We start from the raw sequence: 24,309 nt of genomic DNA on the forward strand, positions 1-24,309 counted from the left end.
TTTTTTTTTTTTTTTAAGAAACAAGAAACAGAAATAGTTGGAACACAATTCTATCAAAGGCAATATTAATCATTTGATAGCTAGGTCAGATGATCATAAGTAAAAAGGAATCATCATTTGGGAATATTTTAAACCCAGTGTTTGGGGACATTTTAAACCCAATACAAACAGCTGTTAACTTCTTATAGAGTCTTCATTTTTTTCTGGAAAAGGAATAGGACATTTGAACCGAAGCGATTTACAATGAAGTAATAGTTTTATGATGTTTCAGATCTGATATACAAAGTATCTTGAACTTACTAATAAGAACAAGGTTATTTAAAAAGCACATCAAGTTAAAAACTATTAAGGGCAGAATACAAATAAACATAACAAAGCACACAATATCAAAATACCTGGTATATATGAAATTGCGAATACATTTCTTCCAAACGATGCATGTTTTATCTCTCGCACAAATTCTTTGGTGTCAGTTCTGAAACATTGGATCCGGCCATTTTCCCTGTCTGCTACACACAACTGGTCCAAATGAGGCACAAGGGCCAGACTGTGAGGAACACTGAGCTGGCCTGGCTTGGGAGTGCTCCCAGAAGATTCTACAGAACAAAAGAAAGTCGCAGATACACGGATTATGGAGTCTTTCAAAGTCTGATGCCACAGCTGTGTAAGTTTTCAAATTCATGAAAACAAACCATTTACTACAGATTTTATATGGGGAAAACCAAACCCATGTCTGGTTTTTGGTTTTATGGACTCAGAATTCTGATTAGAGACCAAGATTGGTGGTGGGTACCTTCTCCCCACTGGGTGATGAACTTTCCGCTTGGCGAAAACTGCACAATCCGACTGTTGCAGTAACCATCTGCCACGAAGATGGCTCCTGTGCTGGGATCCACAGCCACATCAGTGGGCTGGCAGAAATGATTCTGGTCACTACCCGGCTGCATGCTCCTTCCCAGAATTAAGAGAGGGCCTTCTTTGCTATGTGGGTCCAGTTTGAATACCTTTTTTAAAACAAGAAAGAAAGCTTAATCTCCTTTTCCTGATTATTGTTCAAACACACACACACACACACACACACACACACACACACACACACACAGGCAATTAAAGTATAAATGGCAGACAGAGATTTATTCAAAAGAAGATGCTTTTAAAACAAGATGGGACCATAGAAATCATCTGGTCTAATTCTTCATGTCACAATTAGACTTATGGAAATTAAGTTATTTCCCCAAAGTCAGCAACTTAATAAATAGCAAATAGGAACCAGCATTATTTATTCATTTATTTTGAGGAATTTTCTTTTTCTTTTATTTTTTTAAGTGAAACTATTTTCATTTTATATACCAATCCCAGTTCCCACTCCCTTCCCTCCTCACATCCCCTCCACCTTCCCTCCACCCCATCCCCATCCACTCCTCAGAGAGGGTAAGGCACATTGCTTTTGGGAAGGAGGGACCAGTATTTAAACATTACATTCATCTCCACTTCCTTTTTTGTCTTCCTTAGCTCATACTACAATGAGCAGATAGCATATGAGGCATAGGGATTCACCGATTTCTGCAGCTCTTGCAGAGAACACGGTAATGACTCACTGGTGAGTCTTTGGAGCTCTGTTTGTCTCTGTCCTGTATTTCCTAACTCTGTACCACCATCATTGCATTTAATACGCTTATATGGGGTTGAGGTGTTAAGACAATTCCATGACTGAAATGCAGTATGTTTTGAAAAGGACGAAAGTTTGTTTTACATACTTAATAGAGACATTGCTTTAATTTATAGAAAACTAATGTCTGCTGGATACTATGGGCCTGAAGGCTGAAGATTGATGCCCCAACGGTACAGAGGAACTTTGGGTGACTGTACAGGCAGCGAGATGTCTCTGTCATTTCTAGAGTTTTGAAAATTGCTTACTTTTTGTTTGCTTAAGTAATATTGTATTCTTCTGGAGTCTTTAATGGAGGTGCAGAATAGATAGTTATAGTTATAGTTTTCCATTGTTATGATAAAAGACAATAGATATAAATATTGTAACTGTAATTCTTGCTTAAAAACTGTTTTGTTATATTTTGCTATGTTAAAGTTAAAGCCTTCCTTTTTTTGTTTGAACAGAAAAAGGGTAAGTGATGTGGGAGTGTCATATATCAATCTGTTGATTTCATTGGTTAAGCAATAAAGAAACTGCTTGGCCCTGATAGGTTAAAACATAGGTGGGAGGAGTAAACAGAACAGAATGGTGGGAGGAAGAGGAAGTGAGCTCAGAGAGACGCCATGCTCCCCTCTCTGAGGCAGATGCGATTCAGCTCCGACCCAGGATGGACGTAGGCTAGAATCTTCCCAGTAAGCCCACCTAGTGGTGCTACACAGATGATTAGAAATGGGCTAAATTAATATGTGAGAATTAGCCTAGAAGAGGCTAGATAGAAATGGGCCAAGCAGTGTTTAAATGAATACAATTTGTGTGTTGTTATTTTGGGGCATAAGCTAGCCAGGTGGCCGGGGTGCCGGGGACACAGCCCCGTTGCTCCTATTTCAACAAAAAATAGTAAAACATAAGCAAAATTAAAAATAAAGAAAAGAAATAAGACCTAAGGATAAAAAGAATAATGGGCAATGTAGGAATTGAAGAGGAAGTTCGAAGGGCTCTAGACATTACAGGGAGGCTCCATATCTGGCTATTAGCACAGAAGGGAGGAGAGAGGCCTGATAACATATTGACTTTTCCTAGTAGAGTACAAAAAGAAAAATGTTGAGGTGAGGATTGATACAGGCTGAACATGGTGTCTTCTAAGTTCATATACCAGAATCCTAACTTCTAACGTCATGGAAGCAGGAAGGAACTGTTTGTCACAGTGAAACCTCATGAGGAAGGTTGGTGTCTTTGTGAGGGGAGACACAAGAGCTTTCTCTCTTTCCTTCTTCATAAAAAAAAGACATTGAGGAGATAGCTGTCAAATCCAGGAAAGGACCCTCACCAGAACCCTGTCATGCTGGTACCATGATCATAGATGCCCAGAATTTAGAGTTGGGAGAAATGTATTTGTTTGTTGCTTATAAGCCACTGAGTCTCTGGTCTCTATAAAAGCACACAGAGCTTACTAAGATATGACTGTTCCCCCTTTTTGTTATAAATTTTTGAGTCATAGAAATGATTTCAGTAAAATCCAGAGACTTTTGAAAACTAACCCATTTTAGCATCTCTTTGAATATTGCCAAGAAGAAAGCTCACCTGATGAAGAGCCACATCTGTGACCCAGTAATTTCCATCTTTATCTATGCTCAAGCCATGTGGTAAATAAAACCTATGAAATAAGAATAACTGTCTTAGTTATAGTTCTCCAAGCAGAAATGAGAGGAACTTCGCAATATACTTCTATAAAGTAACAACAGTGTTTTTGTTCCATTATAACAGAGACCAAAATGAATTGTTAAAGGAAAATAACCTATTAGGAAAGGCAGAGACCTCCTTGTGACAAAGCTTAAGCAGAAGTTAGCCAATCATATTAAGATCTATAAGTAAAATTTACATAAAATTGTACTTATTATAAGGTATGCTTTATTAAGCAGCACAAATAACATCAAATGAAAAGCAAGTTTTCAGATGATAAATATTAATGTTTCAGAATATGCATAAAACAAACCTCTTTGAGAAATAACAGTGGATTTCTATAGTTTGAATAGTTAAAATATATTAAAAGAAAATACAGTGTTATGAGCATTTTTGTACGTGGCTGTTCATGATGTGTGCATATATACGTGTCGTCCAGAGAGTGATATCAGGCGACTATTTTGATCACTATCCATTTTAATTTTTAAGATAAGACCTCTCATTGGATGTGGAACCAATTGGCTATCCTGACTGGCTAGATAGTCTCAAATATCCTCATGTCTCTGTCTCTCTGCCCCATCTTGGTCCCAGCACTGGGGTTACTGATGTGACTCTGTGCAGTTTTTATGTAGATTCTGGTTCCTTATAAAAAGGTCTCTACCAATCGAGCTATCTCTCCAGTCCTATAACACCATGTCAACATACAATCTTCTGGATGTGACTTGAAAGCACTGAGAATGGCTATGGAAGACAATGAAACATGAAGAAAGTAACTTCCAGAAAGACTGTGACCCTCCAGGCACCGTGAAGTGGTGAGCTGAACAGTCATTAGAAGGGGTTGATTTATTTAGTATATGTAAGGGATGCAGACAGAGGCCCACAGGATTGAAAAGCCTGGACAGAGGAAGTTAACACATGGGAAACAGACTGTTCAAATGCCATCTGAGAATCCAAGATTTCTTTGTCTGCATCTAGCCTTAGTAGGGTATTGGCATCAAGATTTTTTTTTTTTTTTCATGAGCCAAGTGCATAACCCTTTGATCTTAACTAACTGGCTGAACTAGATGCCTGTTTTGGCCACTGAAAGCGAGGTTATGGTTTGCTTGCAGCATTGATACCTCGTAGCTGGCCACATGGGCTTGGCAACAGTTATTCTACCGTCCCTGCTAATTCTGTTCTGGGATGAGGATGCTTCTGATTAATGGCTACAGCTCTAAGGAGATGGTATTATAATTCGGCCCTTGCCTTCTTCAAAAATATTATTTTAAAAAACTAAACTTCTATTAGAAGCTGCATTCACAGAAGCTGGCCTTCCCTGGGCTTAGGCAGATGGAGTGGGGCATAGTCCTGGAAGCTGCCAGGTTATAATGGGTCAGGGTAACGCTGTACGCAGGTGTCCTTTCTTTCAATGACCATGAATATCAGCCAACTGTTTTTGCCTGCCAAATGCCATCTAGGAATCAGACCACATAATCAGTGGCTTTCAGATCCAAATTACACATGCAAGCTAGGGGAAAGCTTAAAATGGTACTTGTTTACTCCTCACTTGTTGGTGGGAAGAGAAAAAGGTCTTTTATTCTTATCAGTGATTACTTGGTTGAGTATATAATTTTTATACTAGGGAAATTATTTTTAAACCCATCAGTCTAACGGCCAACAGCTGACTTCATCATACATATCAATGTCTGTTTCAATGCTGACTCTGCCATAGTCACCTGGAAAGTTGGAATAACATTTGTCCATAGCCCAGACCAAGTCAGAATGGAATTTTAAAAAATTATAAATGGACAAATTAATATTGGTTATAAGTATGGTAAGATGCATGCATACTTATACCGTGGTGTTTGAATCAAGCTAACAATCTAGGCCATCAAATACTTTTCATAGTAAGAAAATGATCCTTAGTCATTTTGTAAGGAGACACACAATTGGCCCAATTTTTTTGTATGTATATAAGTTATTGAGCTTCCCGGATGATCCTAATGTTCAGTTGAACTTCAGAACCACTTGTTTAGAAAGTAAATGAAAGAATGATTCACTTTGTTTCCTACTCAAGGGTAGTCTTGTGACAGATTCCTGACCCAATGATGCATTTTATACCCAGCATAGGCGTGCCAGTTTGAGTAGCACGTAAGCTGTTTTACTCACAGGTTCTTCCCACTGGATTGGAGAATTGCAGCATTATTTGGATCGATGACTAGAATGGTATCTTCTTCAATTGGCCCAAGGCCTCTTTGCTGGTAAACAAACTTGCTGTCAAAAGAGCTGAAAAAATATATTAGAATGGAAAATTAACAACCCATAACTCTGGGGCACTTGGGAAATGCAGGTCACTTACTTGAGAACCTTAATAAAACTCATAAGGGCTGGGATGTTCTTGATTTCATGATCTCTTGAACTGTATAACAAATCATCACGGATGGTCAGTCAGTGTGTTGTGTTCAGTGTGTATTTTCAGACCCACCAGGTCCAAAACAAGGGTTTCATTTACACATTAGGGTTTGTGAAGGCCTGATCTGGAGTTGTTAAGACAATTAAAACTTCTTAAGAAGCTTTTCACGATTTTTAAATGAATGCTATTTTCTTTAAAATTATATGAGGTAAACCTATTAACTTTTTCTGTATTGATTACAGTAGGACATGAGTAAGGAATCAATGTCCTAGCCAAATGTATAACAAGGGAACACAAAAGGATACACATAGAATGTTCAAATCATTTCTATAAAATGAAATAGGATTTATTACTGAAACCAAACTATACACTTAGAGACATGAAATTTCTCTTTCGAGCAGCTTTTCATTAGTGCAAAGTGGATAATTATAGAATAATTGTTTCAAATGAACATAGCAGTTTCTGCTTTTTAAACTCCATATCTTCTGAGCTATAAATCATTATGCACACATATATTTATTTTTTATTTGTATTTAAATAGTAGTATGTTTCCTTAGATGCAAGTTATAACAGATATTGATTTATTTCAATTCCCATTTCCAAAGTTGACATGAGCTCCTTCTCATCCTTAAGGGATTCATTCCTAGACACCACTGGTGCCTGCAAACACAGGGAGTACCAAGCCCTAAGTCTACTACACTTTTTCTTATATAGCTGCATCGTGAGAAAGCTTCATTTATAAACTGGGAACATCAAGAGACTAAAAACAATAAATAATAGCATAGTAAATATAGTGAAATTTTGAAATAAAATTTCAAGCATTATGGCTCCTGGGATTTGGGACCATTTTTAGGTCTAGAGAGCATGACTCAAGTAAAGTACACTAATGCTGTCAGCTTGGTGATGAAATAGCTACTAAGTGTCTGAGGCGGTGATGGATGGATCCAGTGTGTGGACGATAGTCAAAGAGATGATTCAAGATGGAGGAGATTTTTATCATACCCATCAAAATAACAAAGTTATAAATTTAAAATGCATAGTTATTCATTTCTAGAAATTTCCAATTAGTATTTTTGGACTGGATTAATTGCAAGTAACTGAAACCAGAAAGTGAAAACTTAAATACGAAGACTGTTTTATGTTTTGTTTATGCTACAGAGATGAGATGGTATCTAAGCTTATTATGAAGCAATGATGTAAATGAACCAAATACCAAGAAACCATTTCACATGTTCAAAAACAAAGCATTGAATCAGCACACACAAATGTGTTTCTATGTAAACTAGATATGTATATTTTCTTTTAGTTCAACTGGATAATCAAAAGAACTGGAATAACATCAAATATTTGTCCAGAAATATTTACAACTTGGGAAGGTGATAGGCTGCTCAAATCTATCGTGCATATTATTATTAGCTGGCTTTTTTTTTTTTGGTGGAACCAACAGAAAGGTCCCAGTAGGGGCACATAAAGTTTTAAATCATACTCTCTTGCCATTAAAAATATCCATCACATAATTATCTGAGCTTCTTGACTAGTAAAGTCTTTGGGGTCTATTTTTCCTGAAAGATAACAGTAAGTCCCTGAAGTAGTTCTTATTAAAGATGTATTCAATTGAACACGAAGTATTGATTTATCTTGGTCAGTCTAAAACTTAAGTAAACCCGTTGGCATGTGTAGTTAAAACCACACAGCAGCAGCTAATAAAAAAATCACTTATTTGTAAAACCCACACAGCATCAGTAACAAAAAAAAAAAAACACATGAAACACATGATATTCATGGTAAGATGATTAAACTTAAATATAAAATCCTGTTAAGACAAAAGTACGGTATGGCTTTACAAGGTAACATTAAACATAAGAGGGAAGTAAAGGACAGCCACGCACTATTGCTATCGTAAGCATCCAGGAATTTATTCTGTATCTGAAATAATATTACAAATTAATTTTTACTTGAAATACTACAGTTGTTCCTCTAGAAAAGAAAGGATTTAGCCATCAATAATCTTACTTTCTCTAAGCTATGACATTAAATAACTAAAGTTAAAATAAGCGAATATATATCTGAGGTTGAACTTAACCTTACACACCATGCTCTTATGTATAACAAGATAGACTCCCTAGTTCATCAGCTATTAAAGTTTGTCTAATATTTCTCATTATTCATAATCAGTTTAGGGCTACATAAAGGTTTAGTGGCTATAAATAATGTGAAAATTATGTTTCCTGTAACAACTAGCAGTTATAATCTCTCTCTTTTTTTATAATGAAATATATGTTATTTTACTGTTTTTTAGTGAATTAAAATTACTGCATACTCATTGTATAAGATGACTTCATTAAGACATTTTCATACATGTTTATTATGTATTTTGATTTTGTTTACATTCACCTCTATTATGATAATTCCCTTGTGCCAGTCACTTTTATCTACTTTAATCTGATATTTTGTATGAGAGATAAAATGTAATATTTGGCTTTCTGAGTTTTAATTGTGTTGCCTAATACTCATTTATTTCCTACAAATAACATGACTTTGTTCTTCAAGGGTGAATAAGATTCCACTGCTCACATATGCTACACTTTCCCTATCTGCTGATGTACATCTAGACTAAGTAAACAAACTATGTTTCCCCTCCCCCTTTTCTAGGGGCAATTTTAATTGATATGAATTTAGATTCACACACAGTTATAAGAAATGGCACAGAGCATCTGTGTAGACTTCATCTTTCGTCTTTCCTCAATAATGACATTTCTGTAAGACTACATAGAAGATCACAACCAGGGTATTAACATTGATAGATCCACTGCTCATATTTTGATTCCCCTGTATCACTGATAATACTCAAAAGTTTTCTTGCTTGGGTGTAGAACATATGGGCCCATTTCTTTTCTGACCGCTAGCAGACATGAAGCATTCTTAAGTTCTCACAACTCTTACCAAGTGCTGTTCATGTTGGAAGGAGTGAGCGTTTGGACTCATCATTAGCTCATAACTGTGCCATTCCAATGGCCTTTCATAAGGCAGCAGCATATCAGACCTCAGCACACCTAATTCTGCATCTGTCCTCTGCAGAATGATAAGCCACATGGAAGCAGAGTGTATTTCCTTGCGGCAGGTTTCTCTAATAATGGGTTGTAGTCAATCTGTAAATTAACAGCCTCCTTTCCTTCTTAGACACCCACCATCCATCATGTAATTTTTGAAAACAAACAAAACCAAAACTCTTTTATTTCATTAAAAGAAACAAGAATCTGTCCTTATTTTTGAAGTTCACCTTCATTTTCCATCCTCAAAAATTAAAGTTTAATTATTATTCCCTTGTTTTCACAGATCCTGACCACTGGGCTTGACTTCAGAGAATGAAACCTGCGTTAATGAACAGATATAAATAATTCAGACTCAGGGTCCTATGCCAGTCAGGTCAAAGGAGAACGCTGCAGCTGCTGACCAGGTCAGTGGAGAACACCCTTCATGAAATGCACTCTTTTAAAGTGCTCACAATGTGGACAAACATTTGTCAAGTAACTGATGTTCTTCTCTAACAGACACAATCTGTGTGATGTGTCTGCACTTATCTAAGAAGCTGCAGGTTTCTAATAATGATAACAAGCAGTAAAGTTAATTTAGGGGCCAATCCCTTTTACTTCATCAGTGATCTTTCCATGGTATGAGAGAAAACTAGGAAACAGCCAACTGAGAAGAGAATGCTAACAAAAGTTAACAATGGAAAGAAAATAAATTAAATCTCTATTAACATAATCTGGAACAATTGAAGCCACCAGCGTTCTCAGCTTATCAATATGTATTTCCCAATACCTCATGACAATACAGCAATAGAATATTAGGGGTTTTGCTTGATTTTCTATCTCCAGATACAATTATGACATCTGTGTGGAAAACGGCATCTTGCATACTGAGCTAGTTACTTTTCCAAAGAATTACACTTATTTTACCGATTATCACTACATTTATGCTGTATCCATTAGGGGTCTCTCAGCTTGTGAGTATAATATGCTTTTGACTTTACTAACAAGGGACTCTATGTAACTAGCATCCACCCACAAACAAAAGGAAAAGGAAACACAAAGGAAAGAGAGCAAACTCCAAATATTAAAGAAGCTACTTAGACTGACATCATTTAATTTTATCAATTCGCCTCTAGTAATGTGAATAACATGTAAGGAAAGGATAACATTCTTAGGAGAAATGAAGATTCAAAGACATTAGCAATGATTCGACAGGCCTGACCCTCCCTTTTAACATCCTTTAGCAGATGTCTGTGTGTTTAAACTGGCAGCACCAGGAGACATTCAGTCACTCAAAAGACTGGTGATCTTTCATAATCCTTTCACTTGGGATGGCTGGGGTTCCACGAACTAGCAGCTGGTCTTGGGTGTTACACAGGGCAAATAATAAAGGCAAAGCCTCTGTTTGTGAAATGAGCAAACTGTGCAACACACACACACACACACACAAACATACACACACACACAATCTGCCAAACAGAATGGTTTATAAACTCTCTTGTAAGTCTAAGAAAGGTAACCCTTGAACAGCTCACAAATGGATGGCAGATTATATCGTTGCTATAGCAAACTGATTATTTAGTGTTCTAAAGCAGCCATTCCCCCCCCCCCCCCTTTCTGTGCTGTAGCGAAGTCTTTATTTCAACCACATTTAACTTTTCACGGGGTCTAATAATACCCTGCACATGTCACACAGTGCCCGGAGCACTGATGGATTTTGTATGCGTCTCTAAAAAAGCACTCGGTTGCAAAGACGAAGCAGTGGCCTGTGGGCTGGAATTCATCAGTTCTTTATTCTAACAGTTTGAATTCCCCATTAATGATTTTGCACATTACCAGCTAATCAAACAGTTTAGATAAGGCTGAGAAGAAATGCTTTTCCGTATTCACACACATACAAAGGGCTAGAATAAGTACAAAATAAACTTTTGTGCAATCAATCAAAATTAAGGGAATGCAAAATAAGTAATAAAGTAAAGAAAGAAATGACGTGTTGCTGTAATTATATAAATTAAGAGACTGTGAAAGGAAACATAGGTTTCCAATTGAGCAAATAAGTAAAAATCTGTCTTTACTGTTAGGGGAACAGCTTACAAAGCCCCCCTAAGTGGGATATGCTTAAAATATTACATCAAAAAACCTTGATTTCATATGTAGTTTGGAAAATCCCTGTGATAAGAAAATGGGGAAGACAAAGAAACCAGCAGTGCTGTTTGGTCCTCTCAGGGGCCTCGGCTGGGAGACCCCGATAAGCAGAAGAGAGTGTAGAACCAGATGTCAAGAGTCTGGGCCTGTAGATCATGTTCCATCAATATGACCGCTGGGCACAAATGACGTGACAAATTCATGCTGTTATTAAGCAATATGAGGTAATTATTACCCTCCCTTTCATTTTAGACAAAGAGTTGATATGCAGGCAATTCAAGTATTTCATTGCATATCTCAAAGCTGTGCAGCAGCTACCAAGAGAAAGTCAGGTCACCTGTCTCTATAAACATGGCTTTTTCTCTTTTGAGAGTTGACCGCATGATTTCCATGATTCAGATTTACGGCATAGATGCAGTAGAGGGAAGGATAGCGCAGGGATGAAGATGAATCACAAAGAGCGGCATGGAAGCGGAAGAAGATGTTTGTGCAGTTCAGGTGAAGGCAACAAGGCAGAAAGGAGGAGACTATGGACACAGTTCTTCCGTAAGGCTCAAGTTTCCCTCAGATACACAGGGATTCGGAATGGTTCAGGCACTTTGAGCTGTGTTGTTTGGGCCTAATCCAATTTTAAGGCATAAAAGAAATGGCAGATGTTGAAGCAAAACCTCAGTCAGATAAAATCACTGCAGGCTCTAGAAAACTACAGAGGCAAATCCTGCAATGGATTTTTTTTTCCTTAACTCAAATTTGCAGGAAAATCGATTTCTAAACCAACAAATCTAAGCAACAGTCCTCTGTGATGGACATCAATGAAGACTCGGTTTGAGAGCTACATGAGGAAATCTGAAGATCTCAAGTTCTCAGCACACACAGCTTACAGGATTAACCATGCACTTAGTCCCACATTTAAAAAAAATCATTTACTTTTATTTCACGTCCATTGGTGTTTTTCCTGTATATATGTCTCTGTGAGGGTGTTGGATCTCCTAGAACTGTAGTTACAGACAGTTGTTACCTGTCATATAGGTGTTGGGAATTGAACCCAGGTCTTCTGAAAAAGCAGCCAGTGCTCTTCACTGAGGAGCCACGTCTCCAGCCCCAAGTCCCACATTTTAAACTACATTTATAAACCATGAAAGGTGTGCTTGTCAGATACCTAATACAGGACAGGGAGGACACATTATTTTCTGAATAATTAGGATGAAAATATCTGTAAATTTAAACAATGTCAAACCTACTGAAGTGACACATAGCTGTGACAAAGTTTTAAATTTAATATTCTGAAAAACAGCAAACATATGTTTTTGGAAAAAAGTTTTTGACTTCTTTTATATGTATATTTGAAGTCTTTAGAAGATTAAAAATTAAACAGAGAGCAATCTGACACTCTTTTCTTTTATTAAAAAGAAAAATAAAATAATGATTTGAAGGAGAAACTCAGTGACAGAGTGCTTGCCTAGCTGAGGAAATTTCTTAATTTGGTGCCCATCAAAACACACGCAGAAACATGGACACACACACACACACACACAGAGACACACACACACACACATACAAACATACACAAACACAGCCACACACAAACATGCACACAGAGACACGGGCACTAACAAACACACACATGCACACACTCATACAAATACACACAACACAGGCAAAGGCACACAAACACACAGATACCCACAGACTCATGGCACACATATAATCACACACACACACACACAGAAAATAACAATCCGATGATACTAATACATATATAGAAAACAACAGCAAAGAAAGTGATGTACCACTACTCGGATCCAATACAAGAGGTAATGTGGCCACTTCCAGAAGAAAAAAGTTAAAGATCTAAGAAATCAAACTGCTTTCAATGAAAATAATCAATTATCATTAAGATAGTTGAGAGCCTGTGGAACATTTAGCTTACAAAATGCAAATAAAGACATGGAAAAACAGGAGAACGTCCATCCTAAATTATTATGATGAAGGTAGACACAGATTTGAGTTTAGCATGTGAATAACTTATGGCACCTGGAAAGGCATCAGAATTGGATAGCATGTCCATACAGAGTGACATACACACACACACACACACACACACACACGTATATGTATACACACACACACATATATAAAATCTTGGTTGTGAGCCTAATCTTTAATGGCTGAGCCATCTCTCCAGCCCCACAGGGACGGGACGTTCTTAATGCTGGAAAAAGTCCAGGCATAGAACTACTGATGATTCATAGAAAAGGTGCACTGGCAGCTAAAATCAAGCCTTCTGGTGGTGGTTTCTTCTGGCAGTGCTCAAAGTATGGCATCCCATTTTGTATTAGTGAGATCTTGGCTTTTGTTTGGTTGATCCAACATTGTAGATCCCCAAATCTGACATTCACAAGGATAAAGACAAAATACATACTAATATATGATACAAAACTCACCTTAGGGACATTCTGTTGGAATATCAGGATGAAGGCTATCTTCTCTATGAGATTAGTATGATAATACAATCCTAATAGGGATCTCGTTGATGTAGTTTAGGCTACCATATCTTTATTTATTTATTTATTTATTTACTTACTTACTTATTTATATATTTATGATTTCTGTCTCTTCCCCGCCTACCATATCCTTGATGCTTTCATTTATATAAATTTTGCCCTTCCCTAGTTTTTTGTTGTTTTCTTTCCTGTCAGTAGCAGCTAAAAATCTGAATCAAAAAAATTTCCAAAATCTCTTCCAACTCCATGTGGGGAAGCGATAAATGACACAGGGGACACAACTTTAAACACTTGAAAATCAGGGCACAGGTATGGAGTTTAGCACAGGGTTTTGTGATGAGTCCTTCCTGATACAGCCCAACCACGTCTGAGACAAATGATGGAGAGGCCCAGAAACAGGCCTTCGACTATGGTGATGCCTTCTGAGGAACAGACGGAGAAGGGGCTGTCCCAAAAACAAGTTACACTTAAAGTTTAAAGGGGGATAGTTGCTCACATCTGGGCAAGTGGGGGTCTCTTTAAAGTTGCATTATTCTCTGCTGTCAATAGGCACTTCCTATTTCTGCTCTAAAGGAGTGTCTTGAAAGTAGTCATGTTGAAGTTGGGGACAGTCAGGAGGAAAATAAAAACCAAGTCAAGAAAGGAAGATAATTTTTCAGGATATTAAGTGGCTTAGGATTCTTATTTATATCGTTTTGACTGGCATATTGATTTACAACAGCTTAAGTCGCAGAGTGAGGAGGGATGGAGGTTATTGGGATGTGACTTGTGAGGACAGCTGCTGCATGAGCATCCAATGAAACTTGGGGTGCCGCGATGATAAGCTCCAAGTTCTGTCTGATACATAGAAGTGATCCCTTTCTAAGAACTATGAGATAGAAATTACTTAGATTCGATTTAGAGCAAGCCTTTGCCTTGTGAAACCTAGAATTTTGTTGTGCTGAGAAACTGGATTGGAATGGTTTCAAGGAAAATGAGCGTAAGATTTGGCACATGGCTTCTCAGCTGAGATCAAGGGAGGAAGTGTCACTATGCGAACAGTGTGGCAACAAGAATGTGATCTCAACCAGCCTTTAATTCTAGTCTCTGTCAGCATGGCATAAATCCTACAAGAAGGCATCACTATGCAGTACCTGGCTTTCAAGGAAGAAAACGATAGGTTTTTTTTTTCCAATTTATACCAACCCATACATATGGGAAGGATGGCTATGCATGACCATTCACACAACAGAATATAAGGCTTTTCTTTGAATAAATTCAAAACAATTAAAATAACAACAACAACAACAAAAACCCAACCCCCTACAGAGCAATCTGTTTCTAATTGTCTTCATGAATAATAAAGCAGAAACTATCTGGGAGCTGATATCTGTGTGATCCTCAAGACGTCTTCAAAATTAGGAATGGAAAAGCTTGCTGTGACCAACAGACCATGCCAGGGAGAGAAAGAGAGACTACACACATTCTTATAGCTAAGAAATGAAGCTGAGGAGAATGGCCAAACAGATAATGAGCGAAGCCATCAATTTCCTCTGCATTTTCCAAAGCATTCATTTACTGATGTCATTTACCTTGGCACACACACAGGGCTTGGTGGTGAATGTACTTCCATATGATTCTGGGTACCTAGATGAATGTTGGGTGTCAGCAAAAGCAGTTTTACAGCCAGAACTCCCACATAAACTGCAAAGAATCTTATCCTAATGGCTCCTGTTTCTTATTCTTGTGTTGTCCCCTTCATGCTGGCCTCTCCCGGCCTTTCCCTGCTACTTAATTATTATTCCAGCCTTTACTGTTTGCTTGAGATGGAGATAATATTAAAATGGAAGTCTGGACTCTGTCCAATGTTAGTTCTTGCCAGCTGAAACCGTATCAATGGGAGAAAATGATGCTGTAATTTTCTTGTCTGGCAAAAATGTAGTAAGAAATTCATGCAGAAAATGTAGCAATATTCATTAAAATGAAGAATATGCCACGATGAGTACTGATAGTTTGATTTTAAAAGCACTTGTTAAAATACCATTAGATGTTTAGTATCAACCAAGTCAACGCAGTAGTGTGGCAAGATGGCATGCTGAATACTATTGTTTGCTTTGGATTTCCAAGTATCTTTCTTCTATTCCCTTTGTGTGACAACCAGGAAGGACAGTTACATAGCAGCACAAGTATTCATCTATTTTTGAAATGTCGATTAAATTTTATATCTTAACTGCATAAAAAACTCATCTATAAGTGCTTGACAGAATGAGTTATCAGAATTTGAATCAAGAGCTCTTAAAAAGAGGAGCAGAGCCCCCATTTCCCAGATGAGAGTCTATAATTGTACACATGAAAGGAGAAGCCTCATTAAAATTCACTGAAAACACTCAAAACTTTACTTTCATGTGTAAATCTGCAGTTAAAGAAATTACAAATGGATATTCATCAGTAGAACCAAAACAATGTACTACGTTTTGGTGGCACACCGAAAAGTATCTAACCACTGAGCATACTTATAAACTCATGGAAGGCTAACACCAAGCAATTAGGTGGCCAAGTCTGTTTTTAGATGTAAAGGACCTGAAGCTTTGCCACTTGCTGATGAGACGTTGAGGGAAGCCTTGGTTTTCATTTGTAAAATGTGAATTGTCACAGTGATAATAACGCTTGTCCACTTAAGGCACCGATGGGCCTATGGTAAGCAATCCATCCAAACAGGACCCTTAGAGTGACTCCAAGAACACAGTGGAAGACAGAATGAAAGGTCAGAAAGGAAATGCAGAGAAAAAAGCAGCAGAAGTTAAATGGGTCCAGTGTTGGCTTTAGACATAGTGCTCATAAAAGAATTTACATACTAATATTCCTGTGTGGAAATATGAAGGCCATGGCACTCATGGCTCCCACACTCATGGAAGCAAAAACACTCCAATCACAATGTCCACAATGTTCACACTGTTTTCCATGGCATGGGATGACAGGAGGGGCAGGACAGGAAGAGCCAAGCCTGACGGTGTTTTGTTTTGTTTTTTCCAAACAAGCTGGGAAATAGCAAAATGTTTTTCTGTACCCACCTAGTAACTTCCTAGATGATTGCTTCTCTGGGTTGCTTTCTTTGAGGTTTGGAAATGCTTCATGAGTGTGGGGCTGAGCTTTTAATGTTTCATCCGGGAAAAGAGAGTACTTTCAAGGAGAAGATAGAGATAATAGGCAGACAGGATTTCAGGCTGTTCCTGCCTTTCCTATAAACTAGTATGCAAGACTACCTTGTTTTACAATGCACAAGATTTCTCCTCTGCTGTCTTTTATAGTTGGGTGCTGAAATAACAAATATGTTTTCTATATAAGAATAAATCCCAGAACTTATATAGGTTGCTATGGAAACATAAGATAAATATCTCCGGGCAATTCTTGAAATCATAGAGCTGAAAGGGAAGTCATAATCAAAGAACTACTACAATAGAACACGGGCATATACTCTGCAGAACACTAGTCCTGAATCCCGGATACACTCATAACTACCTACTAACATCACATAAGGAGAGCCACCTAACTTTCACATGTACCCACACTTCTTCAGAATTTCTGAAAAAAAAAAAAAAACAAAGGAAAAAACTAAAATAAGAGTTCACCTGTAAGGACTCTTAATTCAATGGAGAAAAGAACATTACTTACTTTCCATCCCAAACATGGTCACCTCTGTGGAAAATCACTAGGTTATTCTTAGAATCCAGTGCCACACCAGAGACCTGGCCCGGTAACAAGTACACTCCTGGCCAGTCCAGCGCCTCCTCCACATGGAAATCTAAAAGATAAAGCCACACATGGATTCAGCATAAAAACAGGGGCAAAGACGCAGCATCGGCACACAGACTCATGCACAGACACGGAGACACACTCGAGCAGAAAATACGCCAAGCGCATGCACATGCCGCGCAGCCTCCCCTCCCGAGCTGTGAGATAAAGGGACTGGACTCGTCTTGAGACCCTCCGCTCTCCTTTCCCGCTGCTGAGACGCCTGTAAAATCAGACAGATTGTAAGCTACAAAAGAGCCAGCTTGAAAGTACTTCTTCCTTGCTCAGATTCCTATTTTTTTTTGTTGTTGTTGTTGTTTTTTGTTTTTCGAGACAGGGTTTCTCTGTGGCTTTGGAGCCTGCCCTGGAACTAGCTCTGTAGAGCAGGCTGGTCTTGAACTCACAGAGATCGACCTGCCTCTGCCTCCCGAGTGCTGGGATTAAAGGCGTGCGCCACCATCGCCCAGCCAGATTCCTATTTTTAAATTAATGTCTTTGAAAACTTATGCCAACATTGGGGGGTATTGTTTTAATATACATTTTTAAACTGCAAATAAGTGGCAGGAATTAGCAAAAACCCTCAATATATCACTCTCTCCTGTCTGCCTTTATCTGTCTGTCTGTCTATCTATCTATCTATCTATCTATCTATCTATCTATCTATCTATCTCCCATATGAATAAAATATGGATGATTGATAGACAGCAGTTCCTAGGCTAAGTTATTTATTGATTATCCATTACACTTGGAACTATGTAGGACATCACCATCTTTCTTAGCTTCAGTGTTCCTATAAAAATTGGAGTGCTCTGTCCTTGTACATATTTTCTTCTTTTCTAACATGACAGAAAGGCAACACTGACAACTCTATTATTGACTGACAAACTATTCCTGTTTCTGATCCGACTATTCCTAGTCTGTATTCAGAGGAATACAATCTTCAGAGAACACCTGAGTTCATTTGCATTAACCCAAGTCATAAACCAGCTCACCAATGAACAGGTACTATATACAGTGTTTTCTGTACTGATGATATGTAGCTATTAAGATAACACTGAAAGCTACTCTATCAAAGTTTCATCTGCCCCTGCCCCCTCAATGCTTCAACAAGAGACTCTGAGAAACATCAAAGCAGAAATCCAAGTTCCATTGATATTTTCCCCCCACTTTCTGAAGAATGTGGCATAGGACTTATATTACAGGCATTGGAACCCTTGAGAAAGTGCCAATGTAAGAATAGGAATTTACAAATAAGCTTCTCATTTATGGAAAGGCACCTGTTCACATAAATCATTTTACCTTTCCATCCACAGCTTTTTATATAAGGTAACAAAAATGCTGACATCTACCAATGACCTTTAATAATGCAGTTTCAACAAGTAAGTGTAGCCTTTACACTGAATTCTATGAACATGAAGTAAAACATGATTCTCGGTCTTGATGAATTCACAGTAAGAATGCAAATTAAAAGAAGTTTGAAAGTCAGAGAAAACAGGAATCAAATACTTGGGACACAAAGGAGCGTGAGAACACAGAAATGGTCCCATAATCCAGCTGGAGGCTTTGACTGGCATAGCATAAACTCTCTCTCCATAAGATCTCCTAGAGTAGCAAAAAGATGTAATTTTGGGTCAAATGAAGCATGGATGAGTAGAGGCTGAGCGGATTTGGAAGTGGGAAGAGAATATTTTTTATCAGAAAGAAGAAAAACAAAGACTTTCATAACTATGATATATGTTTCACAATGTTTAGAAACCTGAATTGAGAAACAAATTCTAAGCCTGGCGGTTGTGGCAAGCAGGAGTACAGGAGAAGCCAGCCATCAGATCTGATGTAAACTCAGACAGGAGATGCGTTATATTACATGCATGAAGAACTTAGATTTATAAGGAGAGTTGTGGTTTTTGCCTTGTAGGCTCATGACCTATACTACAGCTAATTTTAAGGCATGATGCAAGTACTTTCTGAATAGTAGGAAGAGCACGGAGTAGGGCAATAATTTAGTTTGGGATATACTGGAGCACACGCCGATGTTGTTTTTTTTCTTGTATGTACTGTAATAGGCTTTCCTGAGTTAGAGAGAAGGTGGCATAGTTCAGCTGGCATGCTTCAATCTGCAGACAACCCTGGGCACAGCAGTGGAGGCTGTAGAGCCGTGGAATGAAGGGCATCCATCACCTACCACACTGGCTGTCCAAAGAGGGAAAAAGGCTGGAAATTGATGCTGCAGTGAATTGCGAGTCACTGAAGGTTTTTCAGCATGAGGTGATGTGATTAAAATTGTGCCTTTGCAAGTTAGCTTTAGAAGTAAGGACATAAATATGATAATTGTAGATTGGTCACCAATGTCTAGATTGGTGAACAGAGGGGCAAATCATTCCCCAAAGCAAAGGCTTTAGATAGTCTTGAGATGCTTGATTTCAGGTGTATTTGATTCTCATTTTATTTGTGACTTGGGCCTTTGGTTGTCATCATTCTGTCCTTTGTAGCCAACTTCTGGAATGCTTTGGAATAATGCTTCTGTACGCTATGAATATGTGTTACTCTCATTGGTTACTGAAGAAGCTGATTGGCCTATAGCAAGAAAGGTTAAAGTTAGGCAGGGCAATCAGAGGATTCTGGAATGAAGATGGGCTGAGTAAGAGAGCTGCCGGCAGATGCAGAGAGAGCAAGATGGGCACGTTGTACTGAGAAAAGGTAAAAAGTCACCTGACGAAGCATAGATGGGTTAATTTAAGTGTAAGAGTTAGCTAGTACCAAGCCTGAGCTGTCAGCAGAGCATTTGTAATTAATATCAAGCCTCTGAGAGAGTATTTGAGAGTGGCTGCTGGACAGGAAACTTCTGCCTAGACCTGGAACTTATGGATGGACACGAAGTGAATCTTAAGTATATACCAAAGTGGATATTTATTTGCTTTCCTCAGATTCTTGGAACCCAGAACCACTTCAACCTCTCGTTTATTTTCTTGTCACGTCTCGTGTATGCTCCAGTCGCTAAAAGGGCAGCATTTTCACACTCTCATACCCTGGAAATGTATGTGTGTCACTACCTCTTCCTACCCTAAAGTAATACTGACAGTAAGATAAGGCTACTTAGTAAAAAGGTGCTTTTACTAACTGTTCACTTAAGAGAATGGACAGATGTCTTCGCGCCTGCAGCTTTAAGTTCATAGGCCACCAACGTGTGATAGGGTTAAGTACTTGTGAAGATGAATGGCACTAATAGTGATAAAAGTATAGATGTGCAAAAGCAAGCATTGTGTTGGTGTCAAATCCCAATTTCATAAAATATTGTAACTACTGTATAAATAAGTTTAATCTGGCTGTGAATGGTCCCAACAGCATAGGACCTTACTTGGCTAAGCATACAGTCTGCAAGGATCATTATGTACAAATTGTTTGGAGCCCAACCACACCAATTATAAAATCAAAATACTTGTCAATATGGTTAGAGATTTTGCAAAACACCAAGGCAGTATAAATAGCTAGAATGTATTTATCAACAGGTCCACCTTCAGGAATTCTCAGTATAGTAGAGGTGGTACCTAAGAAAATTAACCTTAGCACTATGAAGAACTTGGCTTTTAGTAGCAGACGTTTGGAAGGCATTTCTATTTAGTCACAACAGCTTTGAGGCTGGTTAGGATGACACGGCTAAGACTTCAACGTCAGGCATCTGGGTTCTTGTGCTAATCAGATTCTAGGATGGGGAAAGAAAAGGAGTTCGTATTTTCCTTTGTGCATACTGGATCTGATAACAAACATTTCCTTTCCAATGTATCTGCTATATTATTATTAATGGTTAAAGCTACATCCTATAAGACTAAATGTGTACAATTACGAAGGTCATCTAGGAATACTTATGAACATGGATCTAATACTGACTGATTTGACCCCTATCATAAGGTGCTCAAGAATCAGAACCTCCCAACTGCAATAGCATCAACCCATGTCATTTTCTCATTTGACAGGACAGGATTTAGGCTGGGGCCAGACATCAGACCTCAACACCAAGGATAATTTTCTTCTAATTATTAAAATAGGAACATTTAAAAGCCTCACCAAACAAATGGCATGATAAGATGTATTTGGGTTCTATCTTTAATTTGATATTTTTAATCACAGAAAAAATGTACTTCGTGTTTCATTTATTCTTTACTTAAATGATTCGGTGTGTAACTAGTCAAATATTGTAGAATTTTGGCTTAAATTAGACATTAAATAAGAATTTCTTACCCCTGACCATGGGTAGGCGTCCCATCTCTAAAATGTGACCTGTGCTAAACTCAGATGGCAAATAGCATGATTAAGATTGACTGCTTCTTTTTAAAATCCTAGATTTGAGAATAAAATAGAGGAAACAATGTTTTTTTAAATAATGCAAATACATATTAGTTTTAGTAGCAGTGACACAATTCATTGCTTTCAAAAAAGATGCCAAGAAAGATAAAATCACCCTCCAGAGACTTTAAATGACATTCTTTCCAAATGAGGCCTAAGACTTTTATAACAAAGTATATTATCCGCCAAAGAACGCTTGCATTTGTTAGAAAAACAGTCAATGTGTAGCCGCATATACTGACAGATTTAAAAAATTACTGACAGAAAAATTAAGCATTACTATTAAAATTATATCAATAAATCACTAAAAGAATCTTCTGCCTTTCCCAGAAAGAGATTAATGTTAGTTATCAGCGGTACTGTCACATGGTCTTTTTAATAAGCATTTAAAAGGGCATTCACTTATCTGTGTCACAGGAGGACAAACAGAGCCACATAAAACTCAAGCATGATAAAATCTAATAACAGGGGTATGGTGCAACTTCAGTCTATCAAGAATGCTTACATCTTCCCCAAAACTGGAGAAAATCACTACATTTCAATAAAATGTGTCAGTTGTTTCTTCTGTACTTGTCAGTTTCTACTAGTTGAGTAAATATGCTTTAGAGCTAACAGATTTATTACTTATCAGAAGTGTTGGCAACAACTCTAATTAGCAAATACTATAGGGGAACTATTTACAACAAAGTCAAAAAGAAAGCAAGAATAAGTTATAATGTCTCATTTAACAGGAGTGAAGAAAGAGGAGATAGAGCCCCAAAAGCAATGTCAGAACGAGTGTAGTAGAGATATTTCTAAGAATCATAATTTTATATATATGTATATATATATGAGCAAAGACTTAGTGTGTATTTGAAAACGTACTTCAAAATGAAATACTGTTTAAAAGGCACTCTCCTGGAATAATGTTACCAACTAGAAAGATGTAAATCAGCTGGATGGAGGTGAGACTGAATCAGTCTTTTTATGTAATATTTGTATTAAATCCTTGGCTTAGTCCATATATGTTTGTGGTGCATTTTGATCATATGTACTCTATCATTTCCCTTTTATTCCTTCCAGAAATACATACCCATCTGAATGTTTGTCTTTTTGTTTGTTTGTTTAATAACCCACAGAGTCCAATTTCTGTAGCAGCCCATGTACTCCAGTGTGGGGCATCCACCAGAGTGTGGTCAACCTACTGGGAGCCACACCCTTAAAGACAACTCATCTCCTGACTCCGGCAAGCTATCAACTCTTAATAGTCTCTACAGAAGACAGAAGCAAGAAGGGTTTACTGTTTAGGTAAGGGCAGCAGGCATGAGGAAAGTAATCTAGACTGTGGTTATTAAAATTGTAGGCTGAGATTACTGAACAGGGAAAAATCTGCCTATCTGTCTTTTGATCCAATTGGATTATGTTCTTGCAGGGCACAGACTAACAAAGTTAGTAAAGGCAAGACTCGGGAGCAGACCTGCATTGCTTTGCTTCTTGGTTTCAGAGCTCTGACACTGTGGGCCTGTGATGGAACGTTCGCATGCCCTAGTTTCTGCCTCTCTAAGATGTGATTAAAAATAGGCTTTTGTAAGGATGAAATGAGTTCATACCTCTAAGACACGAGCCTTGTTCAAAGGAAACACAATGTAGTTATCTGTTGCTATCATTTCATCCACCCCGAAGATGAAAACTCAGCCAGCCAAATGCCTTATTTAACCTGAGAATTCTTTGAAGGCTGTACCACATACAAGCATACGAGTGACTGAAATATGTCTTAAGCATGGTCTCAAAAATGAAATGGAAGTTGATTTTAGCAATCAGCCAAAAAATTCAATGAATCATAAAAATAAAGACCTCTGGATTGAATCATAAGCGTCAACCAAATGCAGAACTGTTTTTATAACATACGGAGGGGTTCTATGGCTGAAGCAATTTTCCATATGCTTGTACACAGTCGTGTGATAAAATCTGCAAGCTAAAGTTGGATAAAACTAACTGCAAGTTCCTTATTGATTGTTCAATAAGCCTAGTTTCCAGAAGGCAACTTGAGATTTTATTCCTACTCTATTAATGCTCTCTCAGTAGAAACATTAAACCACTCATGACAGAAACTGAGTAACAGTAAGTATAACTATGAGAAAATCTGTTACTGAGTTGATACTTTCATTCTGTAATTCATGTATCTCATACAAACACCAGTGCAGATCAATGAAATTGGTCAGAGATTTCAGGATCTTCAAACTCTCTCTATAGTAAGATACTGCCTTTTACAGTTCACAAATACCTTTCTACAGAGTTCAAGATAATATGTCGCATGAGGCAACCAAGACCAACAAAGGGAATCACATGTTCTCTCTTATTTGTGGATCCTTAGCTCTGAATCCTTAGGTTGGAGTGCATAACTCAGAGTCGCATAGAAACAGGGAAACTTAACAAGGGACCATGGTGGGAGGGAGAGAGAGAAGGAGCTATAGAGAGGAGAATGATAGGTGCTATTAAGGGAGAAAGGGAAAAGTGGGTGGGACTTGAACAGCACAGGGTAGAGAGTATAGGAGTGTAGGAGGGGAAAGCAGAGCAGGGAAGAAGAATAAATAATTCTAAGACTGTTTGGGAAGGCCACCAGGAAAACCTACTATGCTGTAAACTTCCTTAAAAAAAATATATATATATATGTATATATATATATATCAGGATGGATGAAGAAAGTATGGAATATATACATATTAGAGTACTACTCAGCAGTAAAAAACAATGACTTCTTGAATTTTGCATACAAATGGACGGAAATAGAAAACACTATCCTGAGTGAGGTAA

General features: G+C 37.8%; 1 protein-coding gene across 9 annotated transcripts in view; it reads right to left on the reverse strand.

The window, feature by feature from the left end:
• The window catches only part of Pam (peptidylglycine alpha-amidating monooxygenase), a 294,614-nt gene that overhangs the window by 22,614 nt on the left and 247,691 nt on the right, over positions 1–24,309 (reverse strand). For all 9 annotated transcript variants that reach the window (XM_026786116.1, XM_026786114.1, XM_026786115.1 and 6 more), the window contains 5 exons: positions 17,056–17,185; positions 5,480–5,596; positions 3,233–3,305; positions 794–1,004; positions 396–596 (listed from right to left, as the gene is read on the reverse strand). In XM_026786116.1, coding sequence (XP_026641917.1) covers positions 396–596; positions 794–1,004; positions 3,233–3,305; positions 5,480–5,596; positions 17,056–17,185 — 732 coding nt within the window. The remainder of the gene's footprint in view (positions 1–395; positions 597–793; positions 1,005–3,232; positions 3,306–5,479; positions 5,597–17,055; positions 17,186–24,309) is intronic.

This window comes from Microtus ochrogaster, linkage group LG4 (genome assembly GCF_000317375.1).
Source record: "Microtus ochrogaster isolate Prairie Vole_2 linkage group LG4, MicOch1.0, whole genome shotgun sequence".
Taxonomy (NCBI): Eukaryota; Metazoa; Chordata; class Mammalia; order Rodentia; family Cricetidae; genus Microtus; species Microtus ochrogaster.